A 16534-nucleotide genomic window follows, 5' to 3' on the forward strand; every position below is an offset into this window, starting at 1 on the left:
GGGTTTCCCCCATGCAATTTCTTTTTTTAAGAAAATACTTTTTTTTAAATATTTGTTTATTTTTGAGAGAGATAGAGCGTGGACAGGGGAGGGACAGAGAGAGAGAGAGAGAGAGAGGGAAACAGAATCTGAAGCAGGCTCCAGGCTCTGAGCTGTCAGCACAGAGCCCAACGCGGGGCTTGAACCCACAAACCGCAAGATCATGACCTGAGCTGAAGTCAGATGCTTAACTGAGCCACCCAGGTGCCCCCAAGAAAATAAATTTTTTAAGTTTTTTAATTTATTTTGAGAGAGGGAGCATGCACGTGTGACCGGGGGGAGGGGGAGGGCAGAGAGAGAGGAGAGAGAGAGAACTCCAAGCACGTTCCATGTGCAGAGCCTGATGTGGGCCTCAAACCCATGAACCATGAGATCATGGCATGACCTGAAATCAAGAGTCAGACGCTTAACCGACTGAGCCACCCAGGTGCCCCTCCCCATGCAATTTCATTTGAAATCAGTTGCTATTTATGTTCTCAAGATATTTTTATTTGGACTTTAGTACAGCAACTGGGGATTCAAGGTTTTGGACTGAGGCCGTCAGCATCAGGAAGATTTCAGTCCAGCTTCTCAATCTTGAATGCGATTGATCAGAGTAATATACATGAAAAGCAGGTGAGCTTTGTTAAAATACTCTTAAATATCAAAGACAGTGTATTCATACAGTTCTCATTGGCCTAAAGGGTTAACCAAAAATTTCCAATCAAAAATTATTAAAGAATTAGCTATCACGCTAACCCAGCAGGATTTTAGATATTACTAATTTCGTCTTCCACCAAGACAGGTCAGTGGTATATTTTGCCTAAATGTTTTAGTCTTTCAGCTAGAGCAGTGGTTCTCAACTGGAGATGGTTTTTGTCCCTGGAGGATATTTGGCAATGTCTGCAGACATTTTTTGATTGTCACAGTACAGGGATGGGCAGGGAGAGAAAGTGCTATTGGATCCAGTGGGTAGAGACCAGGGATATTGCTAAGCATCCTACAATGAATGCACAGCAAAGACTCCCCTGGTCTAAGATGTGGGCAGTTCTGTTGAAAACTCTGGGCTAAACAGAAAGTGCCCTGAAGTTGTTGAGAGACACAACCGGCATGTTGAAAGAGGGGGAAAAAAAAAGGAAGATGGCTATCCTCACGGACCCTGAAGGGAGAGAGGGAGTTTTCTAGCTCCAAGGAGGAGGGAGAAAATTCTTGGAGTCCAGGTGTTGAATATTATGGTGCTTGCCAACACACCTCCTTAAAGCCACTCTGCTGTTCATTTCCCAAGAGGCTCTTCAGTTACTTCTCCCCGAAAGGTTTCATATTCCCCAGATGCTACTGGGTAGAAATGGTTCTTTTGGGGGCGCCTGGGTGGCTCAGTCAGTTAAGCATCCGACTTCAGCTCAGGTCACGATCTCGCGGTCCGTGAGTTCGAGCCCCACGTTGGGCTCTGGGCTGATGGCTCGGAGCCTGGAGCCTGCTTCCAATTCTGTGTCTCCCTCTCCCTCTGCCCCTCCCCCGTTCACGCTCTGTCTCTCTCTCTCTCTCAAAAATAAATAAACGTTAAAAAAAATAAAAAAAAAAAGAAATGGTTCTTTTGAAAAGTGCAAAAACTCCTGGCTAGATGGGACAATCTGGCTCCTTCCAGTAGTCCCTACAGTGTGTGTAAATATATGGGAGAGGAGGTTGGGTCTCAGTTGCAGTGAGCCACTTTTCGGCATTGGATTTGGTCTCTCCTGGTTTGAACTTGGGTTGCTGCCAAACTGGGGCTCACTAAAGCAGTGTTTGACATGGAATAATCCATGAGACCCTCAGGTGCCCCGAAGCAGCTAATTAAATCCGTGACACAAAAAAGGCGACAATAGAGCACAAAATCTGAGCTGTAGAAATGGAACACCTAAACTTTCTTATTGCTCTATTAATAAAAGCTGATACAGAAGCCCTTGATCATTTCTATCATCTCTTACACCGTACTAATAACTTCAGCAGAATTTAAATTGAGTTCAAATCAGATGCGCTTATCTTTTAACAACTCCCATATTAAGTATATAATTAAAATGCTCCAGTTTAAATATTTTCCCCAAGGTATTAACTACTAAAAGATTCACACAGTGATGAAGCAGAATTTCAGGGACGGTGGCTCAAGCTTTTAAGCACTTCAGATAGGGAAAAGGGATTTGTTACAACTGGACTAATTGATATAAAAAAGGAATGGAAAAAGTTGCTTTTAATTACCCAAAAGTGTCTCGATATATCATATATTAGCCCTCGGTCTTTTAAGTAACTAACCTCCCTCAATATTTGACGATGTCCTCTCCTTTGCGAATGTGCCTTGGTAAATATTAAAGAGAATTTCTCAAATTAAAAGTAAGCTTTAAGTCATTTATGTGCTGGGAGCTCAGAAGTCCTAGGCTGGGTGATGCTGGCTTTCACCTTCCTTGGTTACTTCAGTGATTTTAAGAGAGATGGTTTTATTACCCCTGACCTTTGCTTTCTTTGTTAACCAGCTGGGTCTTTCGTAGAGTAGCTCTGTTACCTAGAAGGGAGTTGAGAAGATACTATACAGAAGGTGGCACTTAACCAGGCTTTGAAGGACCGATAGACTTGCCCACATTCCAGACTGTCGCAGATCGCTCAGATGGGGACCCAGGGGTCACATTCACCAGGCCTACGTTTATAAAACTGTGAATCTCATTTTATCAGCTCACCTGCACCCATATTCCCCCTACTTCCTGAGAAGAAATAGGAAAGAGGACCCTCTCTGCTGTGTATTAGTATGGACTCCAGAAGGAGAAGGTGAAGCTTTTCTGGAGTGCCTGGGGACAGCGGGAGGATAGAGAATTGGGGGGACAAAGGTATTTTTCTTCTCCTGTGATGATTTAGTCGTGATGGCTGTCGAAAGAAGAAAACATGGGGGATTATGCCTCGTCCCGGGGCCCTGGGGAGACTGTCTTCTGGAGCCTTAGGAATGTGTGAAGGTGGAGGTTAGCCATCGATGTCCGCAGTCACTACTTAGAGATACCATCTGCTTGTGCAAGTGAGAGGGAGGGTTAGGGAAGTCTCAAGGGTATTTCCACAGGGCTCGCATGGAACAGGATCTCCTAAAAAGCGGTGCCATTTGGTGTCACGTGGGCTAGATGGGGAGCTCGAAGAAATTCGCTGGTAACAGAGCTTCTTCTACAGATGCTGATGCTCCCGCTGTTGACGACAACTAACGTTTACTGGATACGAGACACTTTGCAAAGGGCTTTCTGTGCACTTCCTCATTTAATTCTCTCCTAGATTCACAGAGGGCCAATAAATAAATAAGCCATTTCATAAAAGAGGCTTAATTAAATTTGCAAAGAGATTATTACTAGTAAGTTTCAAATCTGGTATTGAACTTGGGAAGAGCCTGTGGTGTCATGACTAGGCTGTATGGTACTGTTCTTCTTCTTCTTCCTGTCATCTTCCTGCCAAAGCCCAGCCGGAAGAGCTCAGGAGCTGAGGTCCCTGCAGCAGGAATCCAGGAAGTTCTAGAGGAGTCCTTTCCCACCTAGCCCCTGACCTCCAGAAGTGTGCCCTGCCCCCTCATAAGGATGCTGAGTGTATGCGGATGTGTCCTCTGGTCTAGGGCTGGAATAAGTTACTGGCCTCCTGGAGTGCTGTGTTGAGAAAGACTCTGAGGCCACCTCCTGGCTTAGTAAGAAGTTATCACTTGCTCTAGGTCAATAGGGAGTAGTGAAATGTACGCTGTATGTCTTTCTTTCCTTAGGACTTAGGCTACTGGGGAAAGATGGATACAGAAGGAACCATCGTTCTCTAGAGCTTCCTCGTTAGAGCCAGACCCCCAGAAGTGATCCCAGTTAAAGCCTTGGAAAGATAGGAAGCCACAAGGGATGGGTGGCTGGAGATAGAGGGAGGAGGGGATAGGCTGATGGGGCTGATGGGCTTCAAATGAGGCTCCGTGTTGGGTTAGTGGGCAGACCTCAGTGATACCGTTCACCGAGTGCTTATATGTGCCACCTGCTATTCTGAACACCTTATTCTAAACATGTAGTAACTGTCATAATATGACAACTCTAATTAGTAGGTACTGCTGTTATCCCCGCCCCCCCCCACAATTTAAAGATGAAGAAATGAGGCACAGAGAGGGTAAACAACTTGTCCAAAGTCAGACAACTAGTAAGAAGTGGCTCCAGCATTTGAACCCAGGTGGTCTTAACCACTTAACCGTCAGCCTCTCAAACTTTATCAAACCCAGAGATTAACGCTTAAGGTGAGACTAAAACAAAATTTGCAGTGCGGTCTAGGGGAGAAGTATTAGGTAAACGGTACCCTCTCTTGGGGAGAAGGGTAGGGTGCTTAGGCAGAAAGGCAAAAAATGTTAGCTTAAAGGAAAGTGTTTCCATCTGAATATGGTCTACATTAGTTACAGGTGTACAACGCAGTGATGTGACAAGTTTATACATCTTGGTGTGCTTGCTCACCACAAGTGCCACCACCACCTGTCCCCACACCACGTTATTCCAATACCATTGGCTTATCCCCTGCGTTGTGCCTTTCATCCCCGTGACTTGCTCATTCCACACCTGGAAGCCTGTACCCCTACTCCCCTTCACCCATTTTTGCCTAAGCTCCGATTTTTGTCTTTCTGTTTATTGTTTTCAAAAATGCTCAAAGCCCACCATACCACACCATAGACAACCCCCCGCCCTTTAAACAACAAATGCCCAACATGGCCATGCTCAGTGCGACTACATTCACAGGAGCCGTTGGGGCGAGCATGGAGCTTTTTGAGAGCCTGCGGGCTCGGAAGTTGGGAAAAAGAAGCATCTAAGACAGGAAGCCCTGGCCATGGGACACATCAGCACCGAGTACTTTCTTCATTCCTACAGCGTTTCTCGAGCACAGCCTTGATTATGGCAGAGCAGGAAGTGCCCTGGGGAATCCTGCCTGCAGTTTATACTGTTCTTGATGCGGGAGGTAAGGCGGGAAAGCTAGCTGGAACCAGATAGTGGAAGAGCTTGAATGCCAGAGAGCATTGGTACTTATTTGGAAGACTGCATTGAAATGCTTGTGCTTTGGGGCGCCTGGGTGGCGCAGTCGGTTAAGCGTCCGACTTCAGCCAGGTCACGATCTCGCGGTCCGTGAGTTCGAGCCCCGCGTCGGGCTCTGGGCTGATGGCTCAGAGCCTGGAGCCTGTTTCCGATTCTGTGTCTCCCTCTCTCTCTGCCCCTCCCCCGTTCATGCCCTGTCTCTCTCTCTGTCCCAAAAATAAATAAAACGTTGAAAAAAAAAAAGAAAAAAAAAAAAAGAAAAGAAATGCTTGTGCTTTGGGAAGAATAACAAGGCACAGTGAGGAGGGTGAACTGAGTGGGGGGGGGGGGGGGGAGGAGACCTGACACTATTGTCTCTCCAAGAAGTGCCAAGGGACAGACCCTGGGGGTGGGGGGGGGGGAGGCACAGGAGCAGAGAGGGGATTTAAATCTGAAGTCCAGAATGGAAAGGGAAGCACAGTGACTTGCATTGGTTGATAAAAGGGAAAGAGAGATTCAAAGATGACTGTGGCACCCCATCCTAAGTTTCTAGAATAATGATGATGTCATTCATAAGAAAGAATAAAAGAGGTGAGGTGCTAGTATGCAGCTGAGGGAAATGATTAAGTGTCACCCCTTCCAGGAGGCCGTCCCCAAGCACCCATTCTCCTTCACCCTTGAGATTCCCTCTAGCTCTGCCCCTTGGCATTTCTGTCTGGGCATGTGTTTGGGGTGTGAGTGTCCCGCCCCCCACCCAGGACCATGCTTGTCCTGGGACCCCTGCCTAGTGTAGAGCCTGGAAGGCTTAGTCTACTTCCTTTTGACAAAGAAATAGCCTTGCTGAAATCGTAAGAGAGCGGGTTTCCTTTAGGTCTTTAACGCACAAAATGAAACATACACCTGGGTTAAAATATGCAGGAGGTGGGAAATAAAACATTCAGTTGGTACTTTAATAATTAAACTAAATTTTGCCACCAGGTGATAACTGCTGCTAAATCAATCAAATATGCATCAAGTAGGCAATCATGCAGCCAGAACATGATACAACTTGATTGCCTGGGATTGTTAAAAAAAAAAAAAAAAATCAGCGAAGAGAGTAGTATGATCATTATAATATGTATAAATATTCAAAATCAATGAAACATGTTACTTAAAGTTTGGCTGTAATGCCCTGATAGTATCAATAACGGCTTTGCTTTTCTTCTACAGCCTTCCTTTTAAGAACCTCATTCTGGTCTGGTTAGTGTCTGTCCCTCATTGCCGTCCTTTCTTCTTTTTAAGATTCAGGTTAACTTCTTGACGTTCCAATGGGTGAAGTAGTGAAAGAGCCCATTGGAATATGGATCAGAAGCCCTAACATCTCATCCTGACCTCAGCCGTAACCAGAGTCACCCTTTCGAGAAGGTTGAATAGGTACCACCCGTTACTTGGCAGGGGAGCGTCAGGTATCCTAAACATTCACACTTCCTCCTCCCAGTGCCTGCCTTTAGTGCAGCCTCTTCTGGCCTGAATTGCATGTGTCTTCCACTGTCTGTCCTGTAGGACCGGAGTAGATCAGATATACACCCGATTTTGTGAGAGTAGATGAGAAGTGTGAAGGGGGTTAGGGAGGGACTAGGTATCATCCTCCTCGTGTGGGAACTTGTACAAGAGTATATCACCCGGAGCACCTACACCACATTGCGATCCCACCAGTGATGTGTGGAAGGTTCCAGTTTCCCCACGTCTCCCCCGGCTTGGCTATTGTCTGTGTTTTTTATTATAGCCACCCTCATGGGTTTACAGTGGTTTCTTTGGTTTGCGTTTCCCTTGTGTCTAAAGATGTCGGGCATCTTTTCATGTGCTTATTGGTTATTTGTATATGTTCTTCGGAGAAATGTCTACTCAAATTCTGTGTTCATTTTTAATTGAATTATTTGTCTTTTAATTGTTGAGCTATAGATCTTTATTCTGGATCCTAGACCTTTATCGGATAAGTGATTTGAAAATATTTTCTTCAATTCTGTAGGCTGTCTTTCCTCTTTACTCATAGTGTCCTTTGATGCACTAAGGCTTTTATTTTGATGAAATCTTATTATCTATTTTTTTTCTTGAGTTACTTGTGCTTTAGATGTTATATCTAAGAAATTATTATCTATCTAGTCCCAAGGTCATTAAGATTTACATCTATGTTTTCTTCTAAAAAATGTATAATTTTAGTGCATACATTAGGTCTTTAATCCATTTAATTTTTTTAACGTTTATTTATTTTTGAGAGAGACAGAGACAGAGTGTGAGGGGGGGGAAGGCAGAGACACAGGAAGACACAGAATCCGAAGCAGGCTCCAGGCTCTGAACTGTCAGCACAGAGCCCGATATGGAACTTGAATCCATGAACTACCAGATCACAACCTGAGCTGAAGTTGGATGCTGAACCAGCTGAGCCACCCAGGTGCCCTGATCCATTTTAAATTAGGTTTTGCATATGGTGTGAGGTAGGCGTCCAACTCCATGAAGGTTTGATAGACTTGATCCACCAGCTCAAGGATGTAAGCACTGTGGGTAATGAACTCTAGGAGCCGTCCTGGAGGGAGAGGAGAGCAATCACTTTCTTCTAGGATTTAGTGCTGACTAAGCATAGTTGTCCTGGTGGTTTAAAGAGAAAAATACAGTGCAATTAGGTTTATAAATTCAACTGGACCCAGCTCGATTCTGTAACCATGCAGAACATACACCTTGCAAATTCTCACACTCTAATGGAGGCGATCTTACCTTCCAAGCAGGAAGTGGATGATATGATGATTTGGATATCTGCAAAAGATGGCCACCATCCAGCAGTGAAATAGCAGGCTTTTGTCCTTTAGTTACTGCAATCAAGGGAACACCTGCAGACTTCAGTGGTGATAACGTAACAAGTCCAGGGAGTGCCAGTGGCATTAAAAAAGGAACAGATTGAGAAGAATAAGCTGGCAACTCAACAAAGTTAAGAATGGCATAGGGAGATTCCCTTGATGACGTGTGATTGTTTACGAACAACGTTACCTTTTCTCCCTGCGTCGTACCCCTCACCTGGCATTTATTAGCCCTTGCTCTCCGTGGTCTCCTACATTTCTACATGTCTCCTGAACAGAGGTATTGACAGCCCTACCCGCTAAATGCCGATGTTGCTTCAACTCCAAATATCCCCACAAATTTTGACCCTTAAGGAGTACTGCCACTGATGTGGTATTTGCTTTTTCATGGAACTCTGCCTTCTCTGTATCTCTCTCATCTAACACGCCACCCACGGTAGACTCGGAGCTCAGCGTATGTCTGCTGATCTTGAGTGAAATCTGTGCGCGTTCTTCCTTCGATCTGGTTGCAGTTCAGAAAACAAGATTTAATTGTATCTGTTGGAAATTCTGACCACTTTTCTTGGAACTTGACAAGTAGATTCTAGAATTGATATGCAAGAGAAAGAGTCAAGAATATTTGGGTCAAGACCGTTGTAAAGTGAACGAGCAAAATCGGAGGTACTTGTCTTGTACCGGTTCAGCGTGCCAGCCTTGTCTCACGCGATGGTAAATCAGTGTAGTATTGGGATCGTGGGAGACAAAGAGATCAATGAAACAGAATATAGAGTTCAGAAATGGAGCCTCGTGAGGCAGAGTGGATAGGCGTTCACCAGATGATTTCCCTTTTCTCCTAGGTATAAACGGAGCTTACATTCCCCAGCCAGTGGGCCCATGGCAGAAGTGATGCACTCCACTTCTAGGCCTGACCCATAAAATCCTTCCATGAACAATTCATTTTCTCCCCAGCTGCGTGTTAATGTCTCTTGAGAGACCCAGGGTAGGGCAAAAGCAGGAGATGGAAGGAGCCCGAGTCCCTGCCTGGAATAGAGCTCCCCAGCACAGAAGATCATCCGGATTACCTGTGTGAGATGATTCACGATTGACAGAGAAACTTCTGTTATGTTAAATGACTGAAATTTGGGGGTTGTGAGCTTAGTCTAAATAATCAGGCCTGTATGGAAGCTTGATACTCAACAGCTGGCAGTGAAGGGACTGCCCAACGCACGGGGCTGGGATAACTGGCTGTCTATATAGAAACAGCAGCAACAAATTCCATCCCTACTCCATGCTCCATCCCAGATGAATTGATCTAAAGTTAAAAAAAAAAGTTTTAAGCCATTTCGAAGAATACACAGAAGAACATCTTTATTATCTCACGTGGAGAAGGAAAAGCTAAGATTCATAAGGTTCCAATCAAGTGGAGAAAGAAAGACGGAGAAAATTTAAAATATATACCAATAAAGGATCAGTATCCAGAATATTAAAAAAAAAAAAACAACCTCCTCTATGTCATTTAGAAAGGCAAAATAGTAGAAAAATGAGCGGGCATCCATCTTATAGAAGAAAAAACTTGAATAGCTAATAACTATATGAAAAACATGTTCCACCTCCCTGCCTGCCCGAGACCTATAAATTAAAACCAATGTCATCAACTAATGAAAGTCTGACAGTCACGACCTGTGGTGGGTGTGAATTGCAACAGGCAATTTTGGAAAGCCATTTTGAGCATCTAGGAAAGTTGAACGTGCTTATGCCCTGTGTCCTAACAGTTTCTTTTTTTTTTTTTTAACGTTTATTTATTTTTGAGACAGGGAGAGACAGAGCATGAACAGGGGAGGGTCAGAGAGAGGGAGACACAGAATCTGAAACAGGCTCCAGGCTCTGAGCTGTCAGCACAGACCCCGACGCGGGGCTCGAACTCACGGACCGCGAGATCATGACCTGAGCCGAAGTCGGCCGCTTAACCGACTGAGCCACCCAGGCACCCCCCTAACAGTTTCAGTCATGATGGAACCAGCGATAGTGGGTATCTCTGAAGCGTGGTGTTCCTTTCTGTTCTTATTCTCACCGTTTCCTGGGTCTCAAGTCGCTCAACATATGTTTTAAGGACAATCATACTGGATCTCTTTAGTCTTACATCCTGCTGTTGCTGTGAGATTTATTTCAGTCCTTTCCTTCCTTCTCACAGAGAGCAGCCCATCTGATAGCAATCTCTGGATACTTGGCCAAGTCCTATGAAAAACTGATTGGCTGTAAGGACCGGCCGCTGAGTTGAAAACTAACCTGTGTGTGTTCATAACTGACACAGGAGGGTTCAGTATGCACAGACACCATTCTGTTTTCTTGTGCCCACTCTTGGCATTAACGTTTACAAATCCATTTTCTTAGCTCTCTCACTTCCCACAATAGCCCTATGAGGTCCATGCTCAGTATCCCCACTTAGAGATGAAGAAACTGACGTGCAGGGAGGTGGAAGGGGAGGAGATAATATCCACCCCCCTGGTTGTTCTGCTCCCCGGCCTGCACCATTTATCCAGGTGATAACCTCGATGGTTCAGGCCAGATTCAGGCTGGTTGGCAATGAGAGGACTGGATTAGACACATGAACCACTTCCACTGACTGAATCCTTTGGAACATTGTTCTGGCTTACACAAGCCGTTTGTTTATTTCCACGTGTTTCCTTCCTCTTAGCAAGCAGTGGTTTAATGTGGCCTGCATTGTGAAGTACCCAGAGCGTTTATAGAATTCGGCAGTAATTCCCAAATTCTGCGTACTTTTCGCTTACTAAATAATGAGTCTTTAATTACTGGCTGACTTAAGCTGGTTTTCAGAGTGATGCTGTTAACTGCCAGCTGTATCCCACAATGGTGGATAAGAATAGTGTTCTATTTTATTTTATTTTACTTTCTTTTCTTTTTTTTTTTTTTTTTTTTTTCATTAATTCAAGACCTCACTCAGAGGAGAGTACATCACCCACGTAGCTTCCTTGACACTTTGTTCTTCAAACAGATGAATTACTTCCCAGCCTGGAAGGCCGCCGCATCTCTAAGTTGACGTGTTCTCTGAATAATAAATTTCACATAAGAGGATGATGCCAGGTGTAAGAGGGTTTGATGAAAGGACATTTGAACTTTACCAAAGATACAAAATATTTCCCTTCTTAAGAAACGTTAATGAGGAAAAGACCCTGTGAAACTTTTTATGTTCAATTCGGCTTGCAGTACACGTTTTAGTGATAGATTATTCGGGCAGTATGTCAGCAGTAGGCTAAACAGTAGATGATTCCAGGTGAAATATATCCAGTGGCTGAGCCCCCTCCTTCCATCTGAAATGTCCTACAAACCTCCAGACATCCTTTCTACAATTGGACTGGTGAGCTCATCGTATGGTTCAGAAGCTAAGACTTCTTGTCTTATAGGTGTGTGGCATCCCTTTTCCTGATGAAGTTTCTGGATTAATCATATGCTTCCTTTTCTATCTGATATTCAGGATACAGTGCAGATCTTTTTGGTGAAGTTTCGATGCATTTGTTGTTTGCGTAGATCAAAAGCATTCTCCTAGCCCTGTTTAGAACTATTTAAAACCTTGTGCCGACCTTAAAAGAGCTATAGGACGTAGGTTTTGTGCTGGGAAATAGCACATTCTTTATCTTTCCTTCTCGGCTACACTTTTCTTTAGAAACAAAGCAAATCTCACGAATTTTAAAGAGACGTTCGGGTCTTCAGAGGGAGGAAAGCAGCAATCTCTTACCCTAAGTGGGTGAATACAATTCCTGGGTGTTTCGAACACTGAAGCCATTTGAATAATGTTATCATTTTTATGCAGGCCCTATCTAAATAGAATGTTGTGCCTATCCTTTTAAAATGATGAAAACAAAAAATTTAATCTTCTCCTAAAATTCTGTATACTTCTTCCGGCTGTCATTGCATATTTTCCATGGTAGATGGTCACGTTTCTAACCGGATAGCTTAATTCCAAATGAGCTATAGTTCCAGTACATTCAGGCTCTGTTTCGTGGATTAGGGCTCACAGCTATACTCAGAGGTGTATTTAAAGGACTGATGCTAGGGGCGCCTGGGTGGCGCAGTCGGTTAAGCGTCCGACTTCAGCCAGGTCACGATCTCGCGGTCCGTGAGTTCGAGCCCCGCGTCGGGCTCTGGGCTGATGGCTCAGAGCCTGGAGCCTGTTTCCGATTCTGTGTCTCCCTCTCTCTCTGCCCCTCCCCCGTTCATGCTCTGTCTCTCTCTGTCTCGAAAATAAATAAACGTTAAAAAAAAAAAATTTAAAAAAAAAAAAAAATAAAAAAAAATAAAGGACTGATGCTTTCACAAGGATTGGATGGTGTTGTCATTGTCTTTAAGAGATTACAAATGCATAAACCATAGCAGTTTGGGGGAAGATCTAGAAGAAAGCGTGGGGCCACAACGACCTTGCGTATTTAAACCTGACACATGTCCCAATATGCCATATGCTCACAATGTCAGAGCAGTCATTCATAAACAAACTGTCCCGTAGACACAGAGTGTCTGTATTTCTGTGTTGGATGGCAAACTGAAATGATCAATAAGCGTCTTCTGCCTTTGCCGTCAACTAGGCTCTAATTCAGAGGCTTTGTATTTCGATGAGGCCTCAGCTTTCCATAAAAAAAAAAAAAGAAAAAAGTTTTGTGGATTTTGAGGAGATTCTCTGAACCCATGGTCCTCACCCCTCTGTCTTCACCCCAAGCCTCTTGTTCCGAAGGTAAAATAACTTGGGTAGCAGGGAGTTCTGCACAAGCTCCTTGGACCAGCCGTGCACGTACGGGTCTGATTCTCACCTCTCCTGGGTCACTCACACTGGTTTTATCCTCTGTGAGTCACTAAATAAACGTGTGTCGTATACACATTATACAATTATACATCCACATAAGCAAACTGTGTGTGTCTGTGCACAGGTGTAAAATCTTCAAAGGCTGCCCTTGTCTTTTACGGAGTCCCTTGCACAGAGCATTGGAATGACAGGCTTTTCTCGGAGCCTAAAGGGAGCTCTTTTCCACATCTGGTCCCAGAGAAAGGCTTTTCAAGGCCACTCATGAAGAGTCAGGTCAAATTCTAAAGCAGATGATGGCGTTACGATTGGTTGGCAATTGCAAATGGCAAGGAGGGCCCAATCCATTTTTCATGAAGTTATAATTAACATCCTGTCTGCCTCCCACAGGGTCAACCTTTGGGAATGAAGACCAGCCAGCTCCGAAGGCGGCTCTGCCTTCCAAAGATGCACCCAAGGGGGCCAGCCGGGCGACCCCTCCAGCGTCCTCCAGTGTGACAACACCCCGCCGGAGTTTGCTTCCAGCGCCCAAATCCACATCTATACCCGCTGGTAAGGCTGTGTGCCTCGGAGAAGCTCTACAGTGGAGTGCCTTTTCTGCCTTAAAAAGTCTTTTCAGACTCCCCATGTACATCAGTTATTTAGATGGGATGACAGATGAGTTTCAAATGGCATTTAAAATTAATAATAACAACAATACCACTATTTTCAAGGTACTTTCACGCATCCCTGTGTTTAAATTCTCACAGCTTCCTCTCGCTCCTCCCCAGACTCTTAACCCATTGAATCACGCAGTTTTGTTTGGGGGAAAAAAAAAACCCAAAACAACAACAACAAAAAACAAGAATCAAGCTATTTTAAGCCGATTGGCATTTGGCTCTGGAGGCCCATAGGACCAAACTTCTGACTACTCCTGTGGGAGCGAGTCATGGAGCCCTACGGGAGCCACTGCCTCTAGAAGGATCTGAGAGCTCCCTTCCCCTCTGGCTCCAGGCTCATGCCACAAAGCTGGAATCCAAACGAATATACCACCCCCCGCCCCCGCCCCCCGCAAACTTTTTTTTGGAAGATAACTGAGAAAATGTGAACATAGTACTGATATTTTAAGCGTGATGTGGCCGTTGTGATATATTTTTATAAGAGTCTTATTTTAGCCATTCACACGTGAAATGATATGCTGTCTGGGATTTGCTGCAAAGACACTTGGGATGATGGCGGGTGGAGTCAGTTTACCGGTGATGAAACAACACTGACCACAGATCGCTCGTTGTTGAAGTTGGTCAATAGAATAGATTCCACTAACTAGACTGCTCTCTCTACTCTAGCAGATACATAAAGTGTTGCATAATAATATGGTAAACTGTGTCAACAGAGTGGCTGCTTTAGTTGAAGGAAGGTTAAATGGAAATCAGGTATGTCAGGTGTGGTAGCAACCCAATCTCATGTGGTTGTACCAGTCTCATGGTAGGCCCATGAGAATTTCATTATCGGGCTAGCTGGGTGGCTCAGTTGGTTAAGCGTCTGACTCTTGATTTCAGCTCAGTGTGTGATCTCATCATTCATGGGATCGAGCCCTGCCTCTGGCTCTGCCCTGACAGCACAGAGCCTCCTTGGGATTCTCTCTCTCCCTCTCTCTGTGCCCCTACCCTGCTCATGTGCTCGCTCCCTCTCTCAAAATAAATACATAAAATATTTTTAAATTTTCATTATTTTTTCAAATAGTTCGGCTACATAAGAGATTTCTGAAAGCCATGTGATCTTGATAACAGGAATTCTCTTCCACTTTGCATTACTTCATAAAACATTGTAATGCACTGAATCTAATTTGGTCCTCACAGAAACTCTGAGAGGAAGGCAGAAAGCTTTCTTTTACAAAAGAGAGAAGGACAGACCACAACTCAGAGTGTGAAACAATTGTCCAAGGTCATCTGATGGCATCAGGAAATAAACACATGTTGTGTATGTTTCCAGTGCCTTTTCCGTAATATTATCAGTATCAGATGGGGGCTATCAAAATTCTGTCATCCACCGCGTGTCCATTAACATCAAGTTTCGTGTTACCACGAAGGTAGTAGTAAGAGAATGGCACCAAGGACTTCTTGCCTCAGGCTAGGTCCTCCTTGAGATCGCCTGGTATAGAGTTTGGGGTGATGCCATGACCACTGTGTTGGTTTTTGTTACTCCTGGCTCGTAGCTCAGCACCCTGATACACAATCTGCAGGTTTTCCTTAAAATTCCAAATAATGCCTTTAAGAGAAGTAGGAGCCTTTTCATAGAAGCTGAAATCGTGTGTGTGTGTGTGTGTGTGTGTGTGTGTGTGTGAAAACACTCACCTAGCCCTCCCTGAGTGGAGACATGTGTGTGATTTTCTCCAGAGGCAAAATTTAAGTCTGTACTTTCTTGGTTCCTTCTTATGATGAGCCATCACTTTCTTTGTCAAAAATTCAAATATACCTTCTTTCAAGCTGACCTACGAGGGATCCAGTGGATTTACTGGACTTGGTCTTCTAAGTTAAAAACGTTATGATGATGATAATTGCTTTCTTCCCTATTCCAGACCAACGTACGTTGTATTGTTGCTCTTCCTTGACCAGTTCAGTTACTGGGTTCCTGAGTATCTGTGCTGGGGATAGAATAGTCTGGAGATAGAAAGATGAGTGAGACACAGTTCCTGTCCCAAAAAGGTTCACAGGCTGGTGGTAGAGAAGCACAAAAAAAATAGTTGCAGAAACCTTGTTAAGTGTTACAATGAACTATTATTATACAGTCTAATGTTGATCATCTTGCTTGGCCTCAGCCCAGCCAACCTCATGGAGCGGTTTATGTTGCAGTGCTAGCTGGTCTAAGGTATGTTCTGTCATAGGATGTCTGGGGGGCTCAGTTGGTTGAGCGTGCAACTCTTGATTTCAGCTCAGGTCATGATCCTAAGGTCATGGGATTGAGCTCCACGTTGAGCCCCACACAGAGTGTGGAACCTGCTTAAGATTCTCTCTCTCTCTCTCTCTCTCTCTCCCTCTGTCCCCCTCTGACCCTCTCCCCAGCTCGTGCCCCCCCCCAGCTAAAATTAAAAAGGAAGGAAAAAGAAAGATATGTTCTTTCCTTTCCCCATCCATCCCATCCATCAAGAGAATAAGATCAGTGAGGGAGAAGCCATATTTGCTTTGTTGCCCAGCTAGGGTAAGGAGACCACACACATTGCTTAAAATCCCAGAGAAAATGGAATTGAGATGTCAGGGAAAGGTATGGATTGGGAAAATGAAGCCAAAAGCTCATTTTAAAGATGTCAGGACTTTGTCTTCCAACTTTTATCTAATTCTAACACCTAAGGCTTTCTTGCATTTCAGAGTTATTGCTAAAAGGTGAATTTTATCACTGCACGTTAGCTTTGCATTTATCCCATGGGTTGGAATTTCCAAGTTAAATAAAATCTAGTTTCAGAAATAAAATCAGCTTTCACATTGCCTTGTGTCATCAAAGCTTCTTAAAAATGAGAAGGTAGGCGTGCAGATTACCACTAAATCCCAAATCATTGGATTTCTTGGGACTGTAAGGTGTCTGGGTATGTTAATTACTTAGATAATGCCAACCCTTGTTTTTTTTAACCCGTGTTGTTGGGAACATTTCTGAACTGCAATGCTCTGCTTCTTTCCCTGGGTGATTCCAGGCTAATGATGGCAGAGCTCTTGTATCTTTGGGTCATCTGCTCAATTACTGTCATCCGTAATTGCAGATGCAACACGTTTCCCAACAGAAATACCCTGGGAGTGCTTGGGCTGTTGCCTTTAACCTAGATTTCATCCTGGTTCATTCATTCAGGAAACATCTAAGTACTTATTTTCAGCCATAGGGTGACTTGGATTCAAGGATAATTAGAAAAGTTC

At 44.2% G+C, this 16534-nt stretch overlaps 1 protein-coding gene across 1 annotated transcript in view; it reads left to right on the forward strand.

Moving 5' to 3' along the window:
* Positions 1–16534, forward strand: part of MTUS2 (microtubule associated scaffold protein 2) — a 378633-nt gene that overhangs the window by 188056 nt on the left and 174043 nt on the right. The window contains 1 exon segment of the mRNA XM_045466800.1: positions 13044–13205. Coding sequence (XP_045322756.1) covers positions 13044–13205 — 162 coding nt within the window.

The sequence above is a fragment of the Leopardus geoffroyi genome, chromosome A1, assembly GCF_018350155.1.
Source record: "Leopardus geoffroyi isolate Oge1 chromosome A1, O.geoffroyi_Oge1_pat1.0, whole genome shotgun sequence".
In the NCBI taxonomy this organism is placed as follows: Eukaryota; Metazoa; Chordata; class Mammalia; order Carnivora; family Felidae; genus Leopardus; species Leopardus geoffroyi.